General features: G+C 36.7%; 1 protein-coding gene across 9 annotated transcripts in view; it reads left to right on the top strand.

Annotated features, from left to right (window-relative positions):
- Positions 1 to 24,075, top strand: part of ncam1a (neural cell adhesion molecule 1a) — a 765,634-nt gene that overhangs the window by 583,341 nt on the left and 158,218 nt on the right. For 6 of the 9 annotated variants that reach the window (XM_051932379.1, XM_051932380.1, XM_051932376.1 and 3 more), the window contains exons 4-9: positions 7,106 to 7,315; positions 8,638 to 8,781; positions 10,671 to 10,808; positions 12,299 to 12,416; positions 16,989 to 17,149; positions 18,491 to 18,630. In XM_051932379.1, coding sequence (XP_051788339.1) covers positions 7,106 to 7,315; positions 8,638 to 8,781; positions 10,671 to 10,808; positions 12,299 to 12,416; positions 16,989 to 17,149; positions 18,491 to 18,630 — 911 coding nt within the window. Of the gene's footprint in view, positions 1 to 7,105; positions 7,316 to 8,637; positions 8,782 to 10,670; positions 10,809 to 12,298; positions 12,417 to 16,988; positions 17,150 to 18,490; positions 18,631 to 18,997; positions 19,022 to 24,075 lie in introns of all 9 variants that reach the window. The other 3 variants (XM_051932377.1, XM_051932375.1, XM_051932373.1) reach the window with 1 other exon arrangement.

Here is a 24,075-nt window from a genome sequence, read left to right as displayed (position 1 = left end):
TCACTCCTCCGCCTTATGCAGGAGTCCACATGGGCAACGGGTCATTCCCACTACGTAAAGCTGCTCAACCAGAGTGACTCTCTTCATCTCCTTTGAGCACCTGTCATACACTCTCCCTCGAGGTTCTCCTCCTGGCTGCCTGCATCCATTCAACCGCACACTGGCCCTTCATGAACCTGCCTCCTCTGACATTTTCTCTGTCCTTCTCTCCATTCCCTTTAAACCTCCAACTCTTATTCTATCTCATGTTCTTTTCTTTCATTGATCTTCTGTCTTCCACTGTATACTCCTCATATTGGCTTGATTGTGTGCAAGTGTGAACCTCTGCCCACACCGAGATGTGAATACGGCATCCGACTGACCCACTCGCAGTTGCACACGAGTGTGCGATCAGCCAAACACTTCAATCATCCCTGGAGCAGTGGCATCATGTACACCCGCACCGATTTCCTGAGCCTGCACAATCTTGGATCTTGATTATTCATTTAAAATCTTCAGAGTTCCCCGGACCACTTATCACACTTCAACTGTAACCTAGTTATCCATACTAACTTGTGCCACAGTTTTCTTGTAATGAAACTTAACAAACACGAGTTAACCCTCTGATTCTCTTTCTTTCCCTCTCTCCCTCTTCTCTCCCATTAGAGTGTTTGTTCACACTTTCTCCCACGTCATCAGACTAGCATTCTGTGTCTAGTAGCCGCTACTATTAACTGAGCATAGGTGGTGCCACAGTGGAATTTAGCTGCTGATATCTTACTAATAGAAAGAGAACCCTTATCACCATCTCCCACTGAATGTCCTGTTCACAGTACATGCACAATGTGTGCCACTGCACCTTGTACTTACCCCCTATACGTTGGTGATAGACAATAAAATGCTTGGTGTCAAGGGGACACATAACAGTTGGAAAAAGAGTTTTAGTGGGTTTGGGGGTGAGAAAAATGTTGTCAGGGCTACTATATGCTACAAATCACTGCGTAGCACAAATAGAGGGATTTTACTTCATCAGGAAACCATTTGTCAGTTTGTTATACAAGTAGTTGGCAGTACCAACGCCAAATAAAAAATTCCCAATCTATATACAGTTCTCTCAGCATCTAGTCCAGTACCTGATATACAGTAATCCCTCCTCCATCGCGGGGGTTGCGTTCCAGAGCCACCCGCGAAATAAGAAAATCCGTGAAGTAGAAACCATATGTTTATATGGTTATTTTTATATTGTCATGCCTGGGTCACAGATTTGCGCAGAAACACAGGAGGTTGTAGAGAGACATGAACTTTATTCAAACACTGCAAACAAACATTTGTCTCTTTTTCAAAAGTTTAAACTGTGCTCCATGACAAGACAGAGATGACAGTTCCGTCTCACAATTAAAAGAATGCAAACATATCTTCCTCTTCAAAGGAGTGCTTGTCAGGAGCAGTGACTGTCACAGAGATAGAGAGAAAAGCAAACAGATCAATAGGGCTGTTTTTCTTTTAAGTATGTGAAGCACCGCGGCACAAAGCTGTTGAAGGCAGCAGCTCACACCCCCTCCGTCAGGAGCAGACAAAGTGAGACAGAGTTTGTTTTTCAATCAAAAATCAATACGTGCCCTTCGAGCTTTTAAGTATGCGAAGCACCGTGCAGCATGTCATTTCAGGAAGCAGCTGCACAAAAGATCACAACGTGAAGATAATCTTTCAGCATTTTTAGACGAGCGTCCGTATTGTCTAGGTGTGCGAACAGCCCCCCTGCTCAATCCCCCTACGTCAGGATCAGAGAAAGTCAGCGCAAAAGAAAGAGAAAAGTAAGTTGGGTTTCATCTCAGCCATCTGCCAATAGCGTCCCTTGTATGAAATCAACTGGGCAAACTAACTGAGGAAGCATGTACCAGAAATTAAAAGACCCATTGTCCGCAGAAACCCGCGAAGCAGCGAAAAATCTGCGATATATATTTAAATATGCTTACATATAAAATCCGCGATAGAGTGAAGTTGTGAAAGGCGAAGCGCGATATAGCGAGGGATTACTGTAGTCACTTTTTTGGTTAAGACAAGTACCACCATCATCCAGTTAAGCCACCCTTAAAATCAAGTGGGGCAGAGAAGGTGAGGTGAGTAATGTGACTGCCCTGAGCACTAAGACCACCAATTACTACATCACCTTTAGTGATTACCTCATAATCAAACTATGTTCCTTGATGTTGTTTATTACATGGCCAAGCTGCCATTCCAGAAATGCAGCCACCTGTCCCATGTTAACCACCACAAGGTTTTTGTCAGCCTGTGTCCATCTCCCATATGCTTGCTAGCATTTCTTTCTGAAGGACATATTAAGGTGAATATATTAATGGTTCTAAACTATGGCTTTGATTAATAAGATAATCAGCCTAGTAGCTAATGGAATTCCTGTGCTCATCAACTGACAGCTAGCATTTGGAGCAATTTTCTGAAGAAGAAGCTGTTAATGCCCATATTGTAAAGACAATAGCATAGCCCAAACACCCTATAGAACTGATATTTTTTCTAATTAGACCTACAGAAAGATTTATGGGACTGTGAGATGCACAATGTAGCATTTCTTCACAGATGAGTCATTGAAAATGCTAGTGATAAAACTGCTAATGACAACCATAAATTAAGAAGTATTACCCATTGTGGCAGTAATGACACATTATTATGGTAGTACGATCAGCACTGCTGATTTCCATTGATGATATGCATGTAAACAGAGGCTTTCTGCTCGCTATTGTGGGATACAGTCAGAAATTTGCCTGTGTATCTATCCTTCCCTCAAGCTTCTAATCATCATTAAAGGCACAAACACATGTTGGATCAGTGGGGCTGAGCATGTACATCCAAAGAAGCTGGTAACATTTTATAATATCTCAATTAAATGGGCATTTTAAGGAATTCAGCCCTGAGAGAATCACTGTTTTTGTTACTTTCCATTCAAACCTGAAAATAGACCAAACAAGAAGTATCAGTGTGTGAAAATCTCTATTTTGGAGTGACTTGCTAAGTCACATCAGGAAAGATATCCAAAAATAGTAAAAAAAGGACACCTACAACCTTTGGCATACCTGTTGTTCCTCTTCTCTCTATCCTTGTGCATCTCAGACAGACTTGGAAAACTTTTTTTTTTTTTTGCTGAAATACAAGACATTTTAGGTAAAACATAAGGCAGTATGACAAGAATTAAAATAAAAACCCAATGCCTGGCATTCACCCACCACTTCACCCCACCACCTCTTAACACAACCCACCTCAACACTTTACATTCAAAATAAAAAACAATTAAAAGAACAAAGGAGCCAACAAGGTCCAGCAGGTAAGGAAACAACATGGCATCAACCCCGTTAAGAACAAAATTAGCTAAGGATTAGGGCTGCAGCTGGGGCCTTGAGGCTTCCAAAATCAGACCAGCTAGCTGTTTCAAATCAGACCATTTATCAATGTTATTGTCAGATGCCCCATTGATTCTCAATGCTGACCGTTCCAAAAGAATAAAATTTAAAAAAGATTTCCAGATAGGAAGAAAGAAGCAGTCGGGTTATTTCCAGTGAGAGGCAAGGGACACTTTTACTACACTTGTCCCTAAAGCAAATAGCCTCTGCTGGATGTGTTAATAGAGAGAACAGAAGTAAGAAAACGTGAGACACCAGACCAAAAAGTGAACACAGAAGGGCCTTCACAAAACATATGCATAAAGGTACTTGAGGTGTTCATGTAACAAAAGTGACAATTGGAATCAGAGGACAGTCCATAAGCATATAATTTAACTGGGTGTAAAATGTTATCAGTGAACAAGTTTAAATTTGGTTAGCTGATAGTAAGGATCTTTGATACCAATGAGACATTTTAGAAAAACAAATTCCAAAAAACAGAAGAGGAATAGGAAAAATCTCAGGTACAAACAGATTTCATTGACAAAGCGTGGTGGTATGTCCTACAAAACATTGAATATAATGTTGATACTGGGGTTCGGAAAGGGGAAAAACTATGCGATGGATCTGAAGCAGGAGTAGAAGAGATTGAAGCCCCTCTAGTTTCAAAGATAGATCTAAGTTGTAAGTAAGAGTCAAAAGTAGATGAGGGGATTGAAAAGGCCTGATTTATCAAATATATAGTTTCACCCAGAGTGTGAATACCTTTACTAGACCAGGACTGGAACACAATGGTACTACCTCCAATGCATAGAGTGGTGTTGTGAAAAATGGGAGAGTGTGTGTGTGCCAGGCTGCACAAGAGCCAAGATGCCTCTCCACTGAGACCTGAAAACCTTTACTTTCTTTTTTTCTGCTAAAGTTGAACAGAAACTAAATTACAGCTCACTCAGAGCTTGTATATTCTTAAACATAATAAATCATTCCTTCTTACATTTATATATCTTTTTGTAACACTTAACCTTAGCTGTAGGAATACCTCAAATCAACTATAGTACAAAGGTCATCATAGAGAACTGTAATGCCAAGGTGAGAACTGGCTGCCATTAGGCAAATGCCTTCTGGAAAATACAATCAGGAAAGAAGTAGTTTTAAATTGTAAGACCAAAGAATAGTCAAAAATATAGGCATCACTGAGAGGTACAATAACTGGCTGCCCAACCCAAAAGGTTAAACACATAATCAACACAGCTAAAAGTACATACTGTAGTCCTATAAGCAACAAGGTCTCCAACACAAAGGAAAATGGGAGAGAAATTTTTTGATTTGATTTGTATCCCAATGCTAGGATAACAGTTGCTGAAAGCCGCTATCCTAAATGGCATTGGCAATCAGTGATGTAATAGACAGAATGATGTGCATTAAGTAGCATCAGTCAAGACTGCAACTATAAGCAACAGAACAGTGACCGTTAAACAGTATAAAAAAGAGCAATATGCAAAAAATGCAAGAAATAAATCATCTAAACATTAAATAAGTTAATAAAGATTAAGGCTTCATGAAAAGAAATTCAAATGTTACAAATATCCATTGATGCTTTCCTACCTTGTTCATTGAGTACATGGAGATTTCTTGTACGTTAATGTTTGTTTTCTGAACCTATTTTATACTGTTTTGCTGGAATCTTGGAGTGTTTTAGCAGTCTTAAACTTGTAATGGATTGTTTTTGCTCCAGGTACTTTAGTTTTTCTCCCAAATCCCAAAGGCAAGTACAGTAGTATAGGTTATATAGTGACTCAAAATGGGTTCAGTAGTAAAATGGCAAAATATATTTTCTTTATAGGCTCATAAGGGAGGAGATGGGTGTCATGGGCCGATCTTTATAGTTTGTTTTCTCCTTAATGGAAAACTTCCTTAATGTTTCATTTTGTTCTTCTTTATGGTTGTGTTTTTGGCTTGGATAAAAGAAATGATTTAAAAACTTAGATTATTAACTCAATGTCAAAGCAAAATGATGCCAGAGTGTAGCACTTGAGATCAAACATCAGCATCTGATTTGGCTAGTGTTGAAAATAGACTAAGATCATATCCTAGAAGTACCTCTCAAAAAAACACCATTTGGAAAGAGGAATCAAGGGAAGCCAAAACAGGTTTGACAACAATAACATATGAAGAAAAGGAGGTGAACCTGGGGTGAGACTCAACATGTAACAAAAGACTGGATCACATGAAAGCAAGTCATCTCAGCCTTAGTAGTAGTAGTGGCAGCAGTGGTATCTTCAAGAAGGTGATCTCTATTTCTTTCAAATAGTTTTATTTATTTATTTTGTTTGCTCAAAGGTATGTTACTTAAGTTCTTCTTACTTAGCTTTTGTCCCATCCAGGACTTTTCCTGCTGAGATGCAATATTTCTATTGACTTAGTTAGTTTTCTATGTCTCCTTAACATATATTATTAACATTGTAGAAGATAGCCCGGCTACAGACACACACACAGACCCAGAATGTCCAGAACACAAACTTTTATTTATTTTCAATGTCCTGCACACAATACTGTGCTCCAATACCCAACTCCACTCAATCCTTTCTTCTGCCACCTCCACTCCTCACTCGCAACCTCATCTTCTGCCTCCCGACTCCGGCCCCTGAATGGAGTGAGGTGGCTTCCTTTATAGTGCACCCGGAAGTGCTCCAGGTGTCCCATGATTAACCTCCAGCAGCACTTCCGGGTGTGGCGGAAGTGCTGTATGCACAGACTCTGGAGCTTTCAGGTGCCCCTTGGTGATGACCACGGACCCCCAGCAGGTTGAGCTTCTGAGCTCCAAATCCGTGGCCCAGGGGGCTGCCCTCTCGTGTCCCGGGGGAGGTACTCCTGGTAGTGCGCTCATTCCCCCGGTCTTCTCATATAAAGAGCGTCCCGTACAGTTTACCAGCTTATCCATTAAGCCACAGCAGCTATATGTATACTGTCTTCAAATAAAAATAATGTCTTGATTGAGTTTCCAAACCTGTCCTGGTAGCCTCAGTTTTTCCTGGAAGCATGTGGCATACTGTAGGAGCCACGCCTGGGTGTGACAGGCCATCTTCACCAGTTAAGCTCCAGCTTCGTTTAGAATATGAATTGAAATAAGAAGGTGTAGGACACAGATGGGTAGATATTTTTTTATTAGAGTCTGGTTTGAATGAACATATTTGTGTTGTGTAACAGCCTAAAGGCATGATTATTTAGTATGGTGGATGGTCTATATTTATTTAGGTACGCACTAGAGCTGGACATAAGTGGACTGTTGAATGATGATTTGGTGACATTGTTTGCATAAGAAATTCCAATTGCTAAAATGTTTCTGTTATTAATATGTGATTAGATCTCTAGATTTAAAGAGATGGAGGTATTCACTGAGTAAAAAGCAAGGTTGATTGAAAAATATGGTTGCTCTTAAGCAACAAACAAAAAAGTGCATGTAAAAATAAAAAGAAAAGTTTTGGGTCCAGGAAGCAAGACTTTGTTAATAAATGGGTGACTGGCAGAGTCACTTAGAAGTTATTGTTATTAATATTGTATATTCCAAGAACTTGTTTATTTACTTCAAATTCCTTAGGCTTAACTGGCCCAAATACTCATATCATCATTCTGAAAGAAAGGGCTAAATCTAATCTTATGGTTCTTTCCTAAATACTTCACAAAATCTTGCACAAAGCTGACATAACAATTACTTCTGTTCTTTCCAACTGTAGTCAACCGTGAAGCAGATGACATCTCCTGGTACTCACCAACTGGAAAGAAATTGGAAAGTAACCAGCAAGAAATCTCTGTGGTCCGTAATGATGAGGTGTCCTCCACCCTTACAATCTACTATGCAGGCATTGACGATGCTGGAATATACAGATGTGTGGCAACTGCTGATGGAAAAGAAGCTGAAGCAACAGTCAGCTTTATGGTTTTTCGTAAGTACTTTCCTTACTCTTTATTTAAAATGCTTTTCACCACAATTATACAGTCCTCCAAGTGTGTCAATTTATTGTAACTATGTAAACAATTTCAGAAAGAAATGACTGTATCTGACTTCTTTGTACTGGAGAGATTGTATTTAAATTTTATACTCTTGCTTCTATTATATGAGACATATGCAACAAATTTTATAATGCACCCAGTTACCCTACAACATTCTGGCAAAAAAGGTAGAGTTTGTGGATAGGCTCAAAAACCCCCAAACCATTTTTTGGCAAGGAAGGCAGCTTTACTGAAACAGATTTACTCTGATGCTTTTCTAGCAAATTACCTCAAGTCACAAATTTAAGCAGGCCATCTTCTCTTGAGCACTGAATAATTAACCAAACTTTATAGCAATTTTAAAGATGCAAAGTATTTTTTTACTGTTAGTTCTAGTATTATTTGTACAAAAAAATATGGAAAGCATGATGCACAAATAACTACAGTACTGATACTAAATTTCCAAATTGAACTGGTAATTTTTGTACCAATTAGGGATCTCCACATCCCTGTTTTAAAATAAATTGGTTTAGAAAATAGATGAATAGATTGATTATGAATTAACGTTTGTGGTGGTTTGTTAATGCTAATGGTAGCTCTGATCCCTCACAGTTTTCCCAATTTCTAGTTTATCTCTGTGGAATTTGGACACTCTTTCTTTTGTATGCATTTTCCACCCGCATCCAAAAGTTGTACTTGTTAGATGAATTGGTGATACTAATTTGGAATAGAATTATTGAGTGTGGCTTGTGGTGAACTGGTATAATATCCAGAGCAACCCCCTAACGGAGAAAGTTTGTTTAGACAATAAATAGCTGCAATGAAAGTTCCTCTTATTTCATATTTAAAATCACATTAATTTATTTACCATTTTCAGTTCTAAAAAAAAAAAAATTATTTGCATTTATATAGCGCTTTTCTCACTACTCAAAGCGCTAAGCAATTGCAGGTTAAGGGCCTTGCTCAAGGGCCCAACAAGGCATTTACAGGATTTGAACCGGCAACCTTCCGATTGCCAGTGTAGATCCCTAGCCTCAGAGCCACCACACCACTAAAGAATCATGGCTGCCATCCTGTTATTTTTCTCTCTGTTACCTTGGCCGTGAAGACAATTCATTTAAAGAAAAGAAGCTCCAAAAAGCCCTCCAAGCAAAAAAATCTGTTTATGATTTTAAGCACAACAATAGCCTTTCCTAGGAAATCCTTAATCTTTACAGTCTTTGTGGAAGTATTTGTAGTTTTACAAAATTTAGTTTTGTCTTTCATCTTTTTCCAGAAAAATTGACCTTCCTAAATGTTCCATCACCTCAGGAGTTTAATGATGGAGATGATGCCAACATAATATGCAACGTCACCAGCTCTCCTGCCCCCACTGTTATCTGGAAGCATGCGGGCAAAGATGTTACTTCGAAGAAGGATGGTATGCTGTAAACATTCATTAAATGAGGTTTCACAAATAGATTTTCAACTCCTTGTGGCACTTTTTATAACTTCAGCATCATGGATAAAATTTCCATATTGGTATTTCATTAAAACTTTTTGGAAGCACACATGAGAAGAAAGCAATATGTACCGGGAAGAAAAGAAAGAAAAAGGTCATTTGAGAATTTTTCTCTAAAGCTTGCAGAAAAAAAGTGAAGTAAATTTGAAAACGCATCCTCATCACAGTATATAATAGAAGATGCTAAATTTGAAGACCTTCACTGGTAACAGAGACAGACAGTATTAGGTGTATTATAGCACATGAAATGTACTGGTAATCCATTTTCTTGTGGAAGTGCTGTACTGTATTTCTGTTCTTTAGTGCTATCAAAAGTCAGACTTTTTCAAAAAAGGTGCAGTTTAGTCAGTATTATGCCACATAAAGATTCTGTGTTAAAAAAAGTCTTATTTGACCTTGGTATATTAAATACTCTATGCCTTGATGGTCCAAGGTAGTAGTATTTCTCACAATGGCTGTGAATATGTGAGAGGTGACATTATCATGTATAGAATGTCACAGCAAGATAATACATCTAAGCAATAAAGTAAAGTCATACTTGACAAAATAGATGAAAAATATGGTAAAAAAATTGAGATTTGGTGAAAAGATTAATGCACATTATTAAAGAGAAGGAATACAGCATACAAAGGTAACCTATAAGGCAAAAACCTTTTGAACACCTGACTATCACACTTATAGGAGTGTGTTAAACAAGCTGTTCCAAAACCATTGACATTAATAAGGAGATTTTCCTTTTTTTGGCTATATCAGCTTGCAATCTTCTGGGAAGGCTTTTCACAAGATTTTCTAGTGTGTTTATGGGAATATCTACCCATTCAGTTAAAAGATCATCTGTGAGATCAGATAATGATGTAAATGAGAACATATGACTTGCAAACAGTGTTACAACTCATCTTAAGGTTGTTCAGTAGGATTGAGATCGGGGCTCTGTGCAAGTCACTCGAGTTCCTCCACACCCAACTTGTGTGCAGGGGCACAGTCGTGCTGGAACAGAAAAAGGCCCTTGGGACAACTTGGCAGTTGTCAAATATCTGAAATGTCTTTCTATGCTTTTGCATTAACAGTACCCATTACTGAAAGCAAGGGTCCCATCACAAATCCAGAAAAATAGCCCTAGTCAATTTTTCCTCTTCTACCAAACTTTACATTAGGCACTATGCAGTTCAGAACGTTCCATTCTCTTGGCATCTGCCAATTACACATTTGTCATCCAGACTGCCAGATAGTGAAGAGTGATTCATTACTCCAGAAAACATGTTTCCACTTATTTGTAGTCCAGTGACAGTGTGCTTAACACCACTCCAGCTGCCACTTGGCATTGTGCATAGTGATCATAGGCTTGTGTGCAGCTGCTCTGTCCATTTCTTGAAGCTCCCAATGAACAGTTCTTGTGCTCATGTTGCTTCTGTTGATGGTTTGGAACTTTGTTGTGAGTGATGCAACAGAGAATATACGATTTTTATACACTATGTACTTCAGCACTCAGTGACCCGTCCTAAGAGTTTGCATGGTCTACTACTTTGTGGCTGAGCGGTTGTTGCTCCCACAAGTTTTCACTTCACAATAATAGCACTTACAGTTGCCCAGGGCAGATTGAGTAGAGCAAAAATTTCACATAATGACTTGTGCATATACTTTTGGTCATATCGTGTATAAATGAACTTGATCATTTTTTGAAAGCTAGAGCCATCAGTTAAGTCTGCGGATTAGTTCTGAATATATAGAAAAAATAAATCAAGTAGGGTGCAAGCACAAATAGAATTTGGAGTTCACTTTCATTTTCTCACATTTCTTTTGAAATGCAGTTCGTTTCAGCATCCTTGGTAACAAGTACCTGCAGATCCGGGGCATCAAGAAGACAGATGAAGGGACATATCGTTGTGAGGGCCGGATCCTGGCACGTGGAGAGATTGACTTCAGAGACATCAAAGTCATTGTTAACAGTAGGTGTTGTTGAAAATATAATAACAACCACGGTTCCATTTCTTCAGCTCTACAGAAAAAATCAGTTAATTATCTAACTATTAACTCTAAACTCTTTTTCATTACATAAGTTACATCCATCCATCCATCCATCCATCCATTTTCCAACCCGCTGAATCCGAACACAGGGTCACGGGGGTCTGCTGGAGCCAATCCCAGCCAACACAGGGCACAAGGCAGGAAACCAATCCTGGGCAGGGTGCCAACCCACCGCAGGACATAAGTTACAGAAAACTTTTATTTATCTATAAAACTAGAGAACTATCTTAACTTGAGATTAGTTTTGAAGGAATATATGTAAAGATATTTTCATGATTCCAAGTAAATGTGTATCTGTTATTTATTGGCCATTAATGACTAGTGTCTGTATTTTTTGACATAATGATCATAAAAATGCTCTCTTTACTTAGTCCATGTTGAACAATTTTAATAATCAACACAATCACACATTTATAGTTTGTAAACTAACCACAGAATATCTTATAGGATCAAAGAAATTTCATTAAGCTTACATTGTTCTCATGGCACTCGTACTAGCTCATGATAAACCTTCTGAAGTCTGAAATAAGTCTGACACTCCCATAAATACAGTAACATTCACAAAGTGAGTCTGCTTTGGAAATTTAGAGGAACATCATGGGTTCTGAGAAGCCACACTGGGAACCAAATATACTCAGTTCAATTCACGATTAATCAAAATTAAGGGATTAATCAATTATTATTTGAAAAATGATCCTATTATCATTCTCATGATAACCCAGGATGTAGATTTCTCAATACTCAGACAATTGTTTTCCAGCAGTAAATCTGAATGACTGAAATACACACTTCTGATTTTAGACTCTCTTCTTACTATTATCTGAAGTAATTCTATTTTATTTTATATAGGAAAATAATTTGCTTCTTTGAACCTAATGGAAAAGATGTTAGTAAAACTGCGTCCTCATAAATAATCTCCTAGAAAGCCAGAAAACAAAAATGCAGTGGAGATCACTTCTGAGCTGGATGGAAATCTTTCCATTCCTCGTAAACAATTAGCACACAGATTGTCAATAAATGCAAAAACAGAAATTAAGACAGAAAATGAAAGACTGTAAAACAGCAATTGATTTTACTTCATTTCACAATGTGCATGCCCTCGAGACAAACTATTTCAATGTGTTTATGTTCACGTTTACAGTATCTTTGTCAGTAACATACCAGTAGGTGTCAATATAAGCACTGCATTCAACTGTGAATTAGTGGTAATTAAATAATTAAGAGATAATTTAATGATAATTTAATGTTAAATTAATCATTTATTATGTATTTTATTGATTATTGACTCTTTCATGATGTAAGAATAAATTTCATAAATGTAATCAAGTTAAGGAACAACATATGGCTCGGTCTGTATTGTTTGATAAAATGTTTGTTTATTTAAATGTACTTTTTTAAATTTTTTTGCAAGTTCCACCAACTATTCGAACAAGACATGCAGAATTGAATGCAACAGCAGATATCGGAGCATCTGTGACCTTATCCTGTGATGCTGATGGATTCCCTGAGCCATCTGTGAGCTGGGCTCGGTAAGTTAAGTCAACTTATTTTTATTTAGCACGCTTCACTGAAGACACCTTCGTAGTGCTGTGCATGATGTACACACACAAAATATAGACTAGAATGAACATATTGTAGAGCAAAAAGGTAATAGTGCTTTGATAGATTACAGAAAAGCTTGTCTCTGTCTTTATGGACATTCAGTGAGGCCTAGACTAATATCTCGCGACTCAAGAAGCAGGCTTTTTTTTTTTAGCTGCACAGACTCAAAACCAGGGCCAAAGTCTTCTAAACTTAGAAAAAATACAAACAGGGAGAGTGAAACCATGTAACCCCTGGCCGCAGCTATTAAAAGATAAAACCAGAATAATCAAAATGCAAGCACTGAGTATAAAAGATATCCAAAAAAGATCTGAAAAAGAGAGGTACACATTAATGTCATACCATTAGTACTGTATTTATTCTCAGCTTACATAGGGCTGGGGGCAGTCCCACAACTTTAGCACCAGGAGGGTCTGCCAAACATCAGGGTTAATGAGAGGACGAGACAAAACCATTTATTCTGCTGGAATCCAGGCATTTCCAGGCAGATGGTGCAAGTGCATTGAGAAGGGTGGAGACTACATTGAGAAATGGCATTATCAGTTTGTTAACGTTTGTTCCATTTTCTAATAAATCCCATTTTCTAACTTTAGCTTGACTCTCCCTCGTACATAAAGAACAATAAACTAAAAAAATAAAAAAGACAAGAAACTTAATGTGGGGATGAAAATCCGGTTATAACATAATACATTTAATACATCTTTGATGCATTTCTTAGTTCAGTGTAGATTTTGCCATGCTTGTGTTGGTGCTCTGAATACCAGAGATTTACATGTTACATGAATTTGTGGCTATAAATTGGCCCATCATCATTCATGGGCCCTGTGTCACAACCAAGGGGCAGAAAAAACAAAAGTGCCTCAAACTCTGTCACTGGATCTTCTGGGTTTTTTTTTCTAGGCCAGGAACACAAACCAAAAAAAAGTTGCATTGTTTTTTGTTGCTGTTAAAAATAATGAAACATTGATTATTAACAAAAGGGGGGCATGACATGCTTACACTAGCCTGTGAAATTGTGAAAGGCAACAAACAGTCTTACAGTAATCTGTAATGGCTTGCTTCACTATTCCACTATACTCCATGTGGCTACAGTGAGGAGGGAGAGAGGGAGAGGTTCGGAGCACATGCTGATACAGCACATTGCCACACCCACCACATGACAAACCAACTCAGGATCCCAGATTAGCGCCCAAGTGCAGCTATGCAACGGGTGACACCTCAGCACAACACTACAGTGAGCACTTGGTTAAATTAAGAGCTTACATACTCTATATCGTATAGAAAACAACACAGTGCTACAAAAAAATAAAACAGCAAGAATAGCAACGTGGAACATGGTTAAGCAAAGGAAATTAATTATTTTTAAATAATACAGTGAAAAAAATACAAGTGATTGTTTCTGGTTAATAAAATCACATTCTTTCCTGTTTTTACAACTTTTTATATGAAAAATAACAGCTGTGATGACACTTGCCAGTGCATGCATGGTGCATAACAGCTATGTACATTCGCAGTCACTGCCATTATGAAACCTGAAAAGGAATGGGGAAATATTAGTTAAAAAAAAAAGTAAAACTAGTAAAACATTTACTACCACTACAAAGATGTACTTAAATAGAAGTAAACCTTCTACATGGTAGTCCTATGGCTCTGCCCTCCTTTAACATTGTAATTTAAACTTGAAAGGATGGAAGACAGTGATAAATATTTTTAGCTTACTATGCACTTTCACATAGATAATTACTTTGCAGATTGCTTAGTTTAAATATTTCCTGTAGTTAAAATACTGCTTTTCTATATAGAAATAATAGGGATTTTACTTTTTCAGAAGTTGATATCTATAATAATAAAAGGCAAAGCCCTCACTGACTGACTCACTCACTGACTGACTGACTGACTGACTCATCACTAATTCTCCAACTTCCCGTGTAGGTGGAAGGCTGAAATTTGGCAGGCTCATTCCTTACAGCTTACTTACAAAAGTTAGGCAGGTTTCATTTCGAAATTCAAAGCGTAATGGTCATAACTGGAACATATTTTTTGTCCATACACTGTAATGGAGGAGGCGGAGTCACGTATCGCGTCATCACGCCTCCTACGTAATCACGTGAACTAAAAACAAGGAAGAGATTTACAGCACGAGTCACACGCGGGAACGAAGGTAAATGACGTTAATTTTTGACTGTCTTTTAATACTGTGTAAGCATACATATTAACACATGTGCAATTAAACGTGTGCATTTACGGGGTGATTTCTCAGGCTTAAAAGCTCACCTTTTATCAAACGCGGGAACAAAGGTAACTGACGTTGTTCACTGTCTTTTAATACTGTGTAACCATACATATTAACACATGTGCAATTAAACGTGTGCATTTACGGGGTGATTTCTCAGGCTTAAAAGCTCGCCTTTTACTAAAAAGGTAAATGCAAAACTATTTTCAATCAGTTTATTGAAACGCTCCCGTTAAGGATTGCAATAACATATTCGCGAGATAAAAGAACGAAGTAGGGGGAAATGGAGGAAGAGCCGGAAACAGCGAAGAGCAAAAAATTAATTAAACAATTGAGAACGGAGCGAGTGAAGCATACAAGCATGTTCATAAGGGAAACAAAGCACGGTGTAAAACGTAAGTTTAAATTAAGTTTATAGAAACGCTCCCGCTGCGGATTGCAATAACATATTCGCGAGATAAAAGTTTAATGAGAAGACACGAGGTATAAACGAACCACATGCCGTGGCGCAACGTTAAGGGCAACAGTTTCAACCATTCTATGATCTGCTTCTCGCAACTGAAACACGGCACATGGCGGATGTTAGCCGACTTGCTGACCGCAACGTTAGGGGCTTCAACTATGGCGCTGACGCCACATCTCAGTGCCAACACTTTGCAGACTCTACTTAAAAGACACGCCCTCCTCACTGTACAGTTAAAAAGACCAATCAAACTAACGATGACATCAAGTATTACCCAATCAAAAGTAGGAAAGGAGGCATCTTCATAAAATGCGTGTGGGATGATTTGCATGACACGCTGCTTTAAAAAAAAAATGATAAAAAAAATACGGGATAAATCCCGTCCAGTATTGATTCAAAACGGGACGCGCAATTTCATTCTCAAACGCGGCACGATTCCGTATTTTAAAGGACGGGTGGCAACCCTACAGTGCCAGGTAACCACCCATACAATCAGATTGTGATTCAGACTAGGAATGCAATGAATGTAATTACCCCGATCTACATACAAGGCGAAAGTCTTGCAACATTCAAAGATGATGGTTTGGGATAATTAGTACTTATTAAGTACACCATGGCACATAAAAGAGCTTATGAAGCCTTGAACCGAAAAAAGCAAGATCTCAGAGATAGTAAAAAAAAAAAGGAGGTAATGTCGTTTTACTCGCTGTACATTTTAGTCAAACATTACCAGTTATTCCACGAGGGAGACCAGCAGATGAACTCAACGCTTGTTTAAAATCCATGCTTCTCCCACGCTCGGTTATATGTCGCGTGTTCTCGGGTAGGTACACCAAAAAATGTATACATTTAAGCATGTAATGGGCAAACAAAAAATGAGGTATACCCGAAGGCACTGCAGTAGTACTCAATGTAACTTTACTTCTTAAATGTTAATGTTTTACTGTTTAATAATTTATACGCTTCTTATATATTGTTCAAATTCTTTTATCAAAATACCAGTGACAGCGCAATGCACGATAACATGGAGTGAATACACCATACGCATCAGCCCACGGCCGCCCTGGTGTGCGCAGATAGGAGTTGATTCTAAAATAAAATAAACATAAAAAGAGTAATACAATCATCACCCATAAAGCGGATAGCAGACGTGACGTATTATATGTGTACCAGATTTCAAGTCAATAGGTGAAACGGTTTGCAAGCTACAGGTGATTTAAAATCCTGGACAGACCAACGAAAAGCCACGGTAGCAAATTATAGAAGAAGATTTTACTGTTTAATAATTTATATTTATATGAAATGTGCTTCTTATATATTACTTCACATTCTCATATGATAATGATGTTAATGTTGTTTATATTGATTTCTATGTTATTGTAAGTGCATCTATGTGTGTATATGTATGTATGTATGTGTGTATATATATATATATATATATATATATATATATATATATATATATATATATATATATATATAAAAAATATATGTGTATATGTATATATAATATATCTGTATATGTGTGTATATGTGTGTGTATATGTGTATATGTATATATATATGACAGCAACACTCATAACAATGACAACACAATTACATTGACAATCATGTTACGTTATTTTTAAAATGTTTCCTTTACTTTTTCATAACCTCTTTAACACACTACTTCTCCGCTGCGAAGCGCGGGTATTTTGCTAGTTAATAATAAAACTCATGGCAAATAATATGTTTCTGTCAATAACAAGATCATATTACAGAATCTCTCTGCTTCTAATGAATTATTTCAAATTTTTCCTACAGGAATAAAGTTGTTTTGGAAAGGGGTGATAAATACAGCTTTAACAGTGATGGTTCAGAAATGACTATCTTTACTGTGAAGAAGGTCGATCAAGGAGAATACACCTGCATTGCCAAGAACAAAGCTGGTGAAAAAGAACAAGAGATCAGCCTAAATGTTTTTGGTAAATATCTAGCCATATATAAATTATTATAATTGTAGAATAGAGTGTGTGGTTGATCCTATGAATAGGAATGCTGACAAAGACAACTGAAAACTAAATTCCACATCAACCATCTTTTTGGTTTGCTTTAGAGGCTTCAGCGGGGTTTAACCACAATTTCACATTTGGTACACTCCAATGAATATTTACTAGCAAAATATTAATTGGCAAGTCGAGTGTTTCTGCAGTAAGCGCAATTGAAAAAAAAAATCAACTTTTCAACCTAACATCCTTCTTCGAAAGCTTTATCTCACACAAATCACTCCAATTAGAAAATGTATGGTGGTATTTTACTACTGCTTCATTTTATTTTTTTAATGGTCCTGCCTTAAGAGATTGAGCCCCTGACTGTGCAATTCACTGGCACTCCTGTGGAGTCCTCCCTTATAGTTATTAGTGCTCTGCATGACTCCTGGAGGACACATTGTTTTCTTTATATCATAAGGTTACTCCTGTCAAACTGAAGATATTCTTGTATCACTCATCTAAACTTTTAGTAAAGGTGATGCATCATATTTTGAACACACAACAGTGTTGGCCAACAATCGAAATTCAAAGTACACCTCTTAAAATGCAAATCAGTGTAATCTCCAAGTTAACTATTTAAAATATTACTGTAATAATTTAATGTAATTTAATGTTGACAATAGACTAATAATGTATATATTAATTAATGTTAAAATCTGCAATTAAGGGTAGCAGAGTAGTACAATGGTTAGGGCTGCTGCTTCGCTTATCTGGCATCAAAGTTTGGAATTCCACACCAGATCTGTGTTCTTGGTGTCCTCTGCAGGAATGTTTTCTGCCTGCTCCCAATGCTGCCATGATAGGCAATGGCCATTATCAGCGCTCAATTAAATTAAACAAGTCTAAGAAAGTTACTTTATATTATATTAACTTGATTTAAATAAAAAAAAATGCTAAACAGATAAAGTAAACTATATCAATAAAGATTTCAATAACCACCTACAGATACAAGTGAACATTCGTTTTTCACCGGTTAATTTTTAGACATTGTTTTGTATGGAGCCACACTTAAATTTACATGACTCTTATATCGTGGAAGCCAAGTAATATCCATATCTCAAATAACTGCAATTTTTCATTGTTTCTCAAGCTAGAGCAATGGTAGGTTAAGTGAATCCCTAGGAGTTGCAAAGGGCATCAAAAGTGAAGACTTAACTGGTCACCTTGAGGATTTCATCTTGTACAGCATTTTGTCACATAACCTAATGTTCAGGTTTGAAATGATACCTTTCTCAAACAGTTTTTGTTTCATTTTCTTTTTCTTTTTTTATTCAGTAAAACCCAAAATCACCTACTCACAAAATAAGACAGCATTGGAGCTAGATGACCAGGTTTTGACATGCGAAGCCGCTGGAGATCCTACCCCATCTATCGTGTGGCGTTTTGGCAATCGGGTATTCTCTGAAGGAGAACAGGTAGGCAGTGATCTGGAGATGGTTTATGCCAGCTTGCTGATTGTCTTAGAACCATTTCTTTCATTTATGTGATGCAGGGTTTTTTCTTTTATCTCCTCTGTTCTTGTGGTGATGGTACCACATCCTTATGGATCAAAACAAATATTTGGCAAGACTGTATTAGATGAATATTCCTCTTGCACCTTTAATTTTCTCAAGTTTTACAGTATGTTCTTTGTTTCAGCAAATTCTAGTTGCAGTAAATCTGCCTACATACACTGCCATGGTAATTTATTTCAAGGTTTGAATCAGGATATTTGTAAATCTATTGGAAAAGACGATTATATATTATTTTCCTGAATTCATACCTTGGTTTTCCCCTTTACAGCATACGAATGACAGGATTTATCAGGTATGAAATTGATCAAAATCAGGTACAGTACAAACCCCTGAGAAAATCCTGTTACAATGAGTGGGCCAAATTGTGATATTTCTAGAATGAAATGTTTTATTATTATTATTGTATCCTCAGAGTCTTTTGAATTTTTGAGGATATTCTGGGATTTAAATGGGTAAATGCCGGAAGATCCACGTTAAAGGGTGAAAATGTTAAACATTCTCTGGTATGCCTCAGCAGGTTCAGCATATGGGAAATGTGGATGAATGGCTTGTAGTAGTTTTAACCTTTCTGGTTTCCTTGAAACTTAGGAAACTACAGGAAATTTAAGTAACCTTTACTAATGATTAATGAGGGGAATACGGGAATAGGCAGGAGTCATCACACCTTGGCTCATCTTGTCATTCTCATTCGAAGTGACGAAACCTAATGCTAAGCAAGCAGAGCTGCATGTTGAAATGAGCGATCAAATAAGTGTACTGTCCCCATCGCATTGCTCTATAGACTATTGTCATGTAAAGAGAAGAGGGGAAAATAGCAACACACAGACGCATCTGCATTTTCTGCATTTTATGTTTGCCTGCATTGTTCTACATAATTTACTAAGGCAAAAATAATTAGCGGTTTTCCACCCTCCCTCTCTCTCTCTCTGCATATACAGTACATATATATTCATATATATGTGTGTGTGTGTATGTATATATATATATATATATATATATATAGATATATATACAGAATATTTATATATATATATATATATATATATATATATATATATATATATATATATATATATATATATATATATATATATATATATATATAAAAATGTATCTTTTAATTATTTTTGTACACATTAACAAATGCAAGGCACTTTGATGTAATATGTAATCAACGGCTGAGCAAGTGTAATATTGTATGCTTTATCCATACCCCTCACAGTATCACCAAAGAACTGCTAATTATTTTTGAACCTTTCACTTTCCTTAATCTTTATCTTGTCCTGGGAACAGCACTTATTCTAATCATAGGAATGGGTTTGGAGTTTGTTTCTGGTCACCATTTAGTTTTAAAATAGCATATATATTTATATATATATGTTCTGCATAACTTTATTTAAAATATGCTCAGCAACTGTTGCCAGCAAAATCAAATGAATGTGTCTTTGGTAAATTGTTGCTTTACCTCCCTAATTTATCTATGTATTATACAGTGTCTTTCATTATCTATCTATCTATCTATCTATCTATCTATCTATCTATCTATCTATCTATCTATCTATCTATCTATCTATCTATCTATCTATCTATCTATCTATCTATCTATCTATCTATCTATCTATCTATCTATCTATCTAGTTTTGTAACTCAAATAAATTTAGAATGATACATGTCCACATCTGTGCATACTTGCTGTGGCACATCAAAATGGCACCAGCCACTCTTATTTCATTGACCATGGAAAGAATCCAAAACAAATCAAAATACCAAACTTAAAGATTTTCTTTTACAATTTTAGCTGCTTTCCTCTATCCTGCTTTTCTCAGCATTCAATCTAAGTGGCAAAAAGCATTCATCTAAGCTGAACTTGTACAAAGCAATTTGGTTTGCTTATTTTTTTCCAAGTTACTCAGTTTTAATGCCACAAACTGACACCCTGGGCTCATTCAGAATCAAACTGCATATTTTTGGTGTAAGCAGCTGGACTGGTCCTTTCTGCCTTCTTTTTTGCAGTTGTAAAACTGTCACCAGAATCGTCTCATTGACTTATTTCCTCCATATTTTAGTCAATATTTGAGAATAGCACATTTTTGCATATCTGTGCATGTTGATGACTGGATGCTGAAATGATGTCATTCATTTTCACAATATTCCACTTATAATTGTATTTTTGTAGTACAATGCCCCCATTTTTAATATTATACAGATAGTATTTATAGCGTAAGGTATATACTGTATATAATAAATATGATATGATATGGTACTGTATTTGTATATTATACTTGTGTGTGTGTGTGTGTGTACACAGTACATATACAGTATAAAGGTTCACTTTGAGCTTTTTTGGAGTTCAGTTAACATTTTTGAAACTTAACGACTTAAATACTTGATTGTTTCATTAATTGTCCTATCGTTTAACCAAACCAACCGCCCCTAACCCCCAACTCAGAAAATATGCATGAAACCAGATTAATAAAGGATCTCAAATATGTCTTTGTGTTTTTAAAGAATATTTTGTTGCATTAAACATTCCTGTGAATGCATTCTCCTAACTCTGCAATTAATCATTTACAATAAAAACATTTAGAGATGATCAGCCCGGATACATTTATTTTCTTTTGTACAATACATTTCTTGAAGTGAACCATCGAACTCAACAATTTGATCTGCCTTGTCAGAATCTAGCCAGTTATAAAGAAAGTCTGCAGAGATAATGTACATAGAAAGAAAAGATTCCTTATGTATAAAATGTCAACATTTTAAAGATTACTGTTGTTGTAGGGAGTTGTCCCTGAGATGGAGACCACACTGACTAACAAAAGCTGTTCAGTTATCACCCGGCATGCCATCTGTATATATTATGACAGTTGAGGTTGCTGAATGGCAAACATAATTGCATCATGTGGTAGTGACTGCAATGTCAGTGAGGGTGTAAAGTCCAATACAGTACATGGTGCAATGCATGAGGAGCATTCTGTATACGTTTGCAGAAGGAGACCAAATTGCTCACCAAATCACTATTTTTATTGTTCTGTGTTGTCAGTAACCCAAATTTTTGTGTCATGTTGTGCTATGTATACTGTATATATATATATATGAAATAACTGTATTTTTCATTCTTTCATAGACTTTTTCATTTCTCTGTCATTCTTTCTATATTCCTTTTATTTTTTTACAGAAATTGAAATAACTAAGGTACCATTAAGACATGATAAACACATTTTATATCTTGTCTTTATTTATTGTGTTGAGAGCTAGAAACTGTAGTAATTTGCTTGATGCTAGAGACTGATCACTACAATAAAACAGTGGAAATGAAGCACTATTAATTGTGATTTATTGGCAGGTATTATACAATGACAGTGAAATGTAATTATTTTATCTTTATTATTAATTTTTTTTAGTTATTTTTATTGGTTACATGGCATGTGGATTGTGTCATAATAATCTGGGGTTGCCACCTGGCTCTGTGTTGATGTTTGTTGTTGTTGTTTGACAGTTTCTTGTTATTAGGCATAATGTAACAAGAAAGAATGTAATTGGAGATATAAAACATCAGGCAGTAAAATTTGATGAAAGGCTAATTGACAACATATCTCAAAGCAACATAATCCAATTGAGAGGTGTGGGTATGCAGAGGTTCTCCTGGCAGCACTGGGCAGAGACCTGGACACTTAACTTTATCAGCTCATATTTGGGGATATAGAAGAAAAATCAGGAACCCAGAATAAAACCCACAAAGACATGGGAAGAATGTACAAACTGCTCACAGATGGCAGCCAAGTGTAGGATTCATACCCAGGACACTGGATTGGTTAGGCAGCCATGCTATCTACTGTGCCACCTGATAGTAAATTGTGTTTTACAAAATGAAAAATTTACATTTTATAATTATTTCTCATACAGTACTATAGTACTCTTTCTACCCTAACAAATGTATGTTATTTAGTGTCAGTAGGTTTAATAATGTGATGTGTGATATAATGTTGTAACACATGTGTGGCTATATATGTTAGTGACATTGGGACTTGCAGCTTTGCTATTCTTTTGAATGGTGGCAGCCCTAGTTTGATTGTTGTTTTTTTACCCTTCTGGTTAGTGTATTACTATTCTGTTGGTCTCCAAACTCCTTCCACTTCCAAAACCTATTGGCCATTTGCTGGATTGCAATCTGTTTTAACAGCAATTTGATTTATATACCTTGATACTTGTTCTGTTTACAACGTTTTGCATGTCTTGTTACACTTGAATCCCAAACAAATAATTCACGTTTGCAAAAAATACGAACACAGACCACCTCTGGATCAGCAACACATAGTTAATTCACTCTTTCTGAAATAAGAAAGTAGTTCGTTTTAATAGATATTCTAATGAATATTAAATGTTCTTTAGTAGCTAAGAAGTATTTAATGTAAACCACAGGGTTTTCATGTGGAGAATAGCTTCTTTAGTTCAGACCTTTTAACAAAGCTTAACTTGCAAAACAGATTTAACTTCTTGTGCTTATTTATGAAGACTCGTAAGCCAGACGTAGACCAAAGTAAGTTATCATCAGAATTTCTTCTAATTGATTTCCACATTTCCACTTCTGTGTCTTACTTAAGACTATTATATATTTCTACTCTACATTTGATTCAGTAATTTTACAGCTTTTTTTCATACAATGCTGATGCAAATGATTCTTGTGAATTAGAGCTAATCTTGTGACTCACATTGTTGCGTTTTCAAATTATTAAATTTGTTTTTCTTTAAAGGCATTCATTTAAGGTATGCTGTATTTCCATATTTATTGTGCACCAGTATGAAAGCCGTGATTCTGCTTTAAAATAAATCTAACATTGCCATTCAGGTGTGGACATCAGTGGAGGATTTGATACACTAGAATAATGCATTAAAGGTATATTTGTTTAAATATACTATAAATGAGACAAAATTCCAGCTCTAAAGGGCACAAGCATTAACATCCCTGGGCCCAAAATAAGCTTTGTACACATGCGCTGAGTGGTGATTTTTATTAACTACAGTACTGTATTTGTAACTGAGATTCTTCATCAGCAAAGTTTCTACAATTACAGGACATGGTCTACTTGAAATTGTCTCACATGCTCACATCTCGCAGTGGTAGCGCTGCTGCCTTGCAGTTAGGAGACTCGGGTTCGCTTCCCAGGTCCTCCCTGCGTGGAGTTTGCATGTTCTCCCCGTGTCTGCGTGAGTTTCCTCCGGGTGCTCCGGTTTCCTCCCACAATCCAAAGACATGTTAGGTTAGGTGGATTGGCAAATCTAAATTGGCCCTAGTGTGTGCTTGGTGTGTGTGTGTGTCTCCTGCGGTGGGTTGGCGCCCTGCCC

The sequence above is a fragment of the Erpetoichthys calabaricus genome, chromosome 9 (assembly GCF_900747795.2).
Source record: "Erpetoichthys calabaricus chromosome 9, fErpCal1.3, whole genome shotgun sequence".
Lineage (NCBI taxonomy): Eukaryota > Metazoa > Chordata > Cladistia > Polypteriformes > Polypteridae > Erpetoichthys > Erpetoichthys calabaricus.
This window is presented reverse-complemented; position numbering and strand designations above follow the sequence as displayed.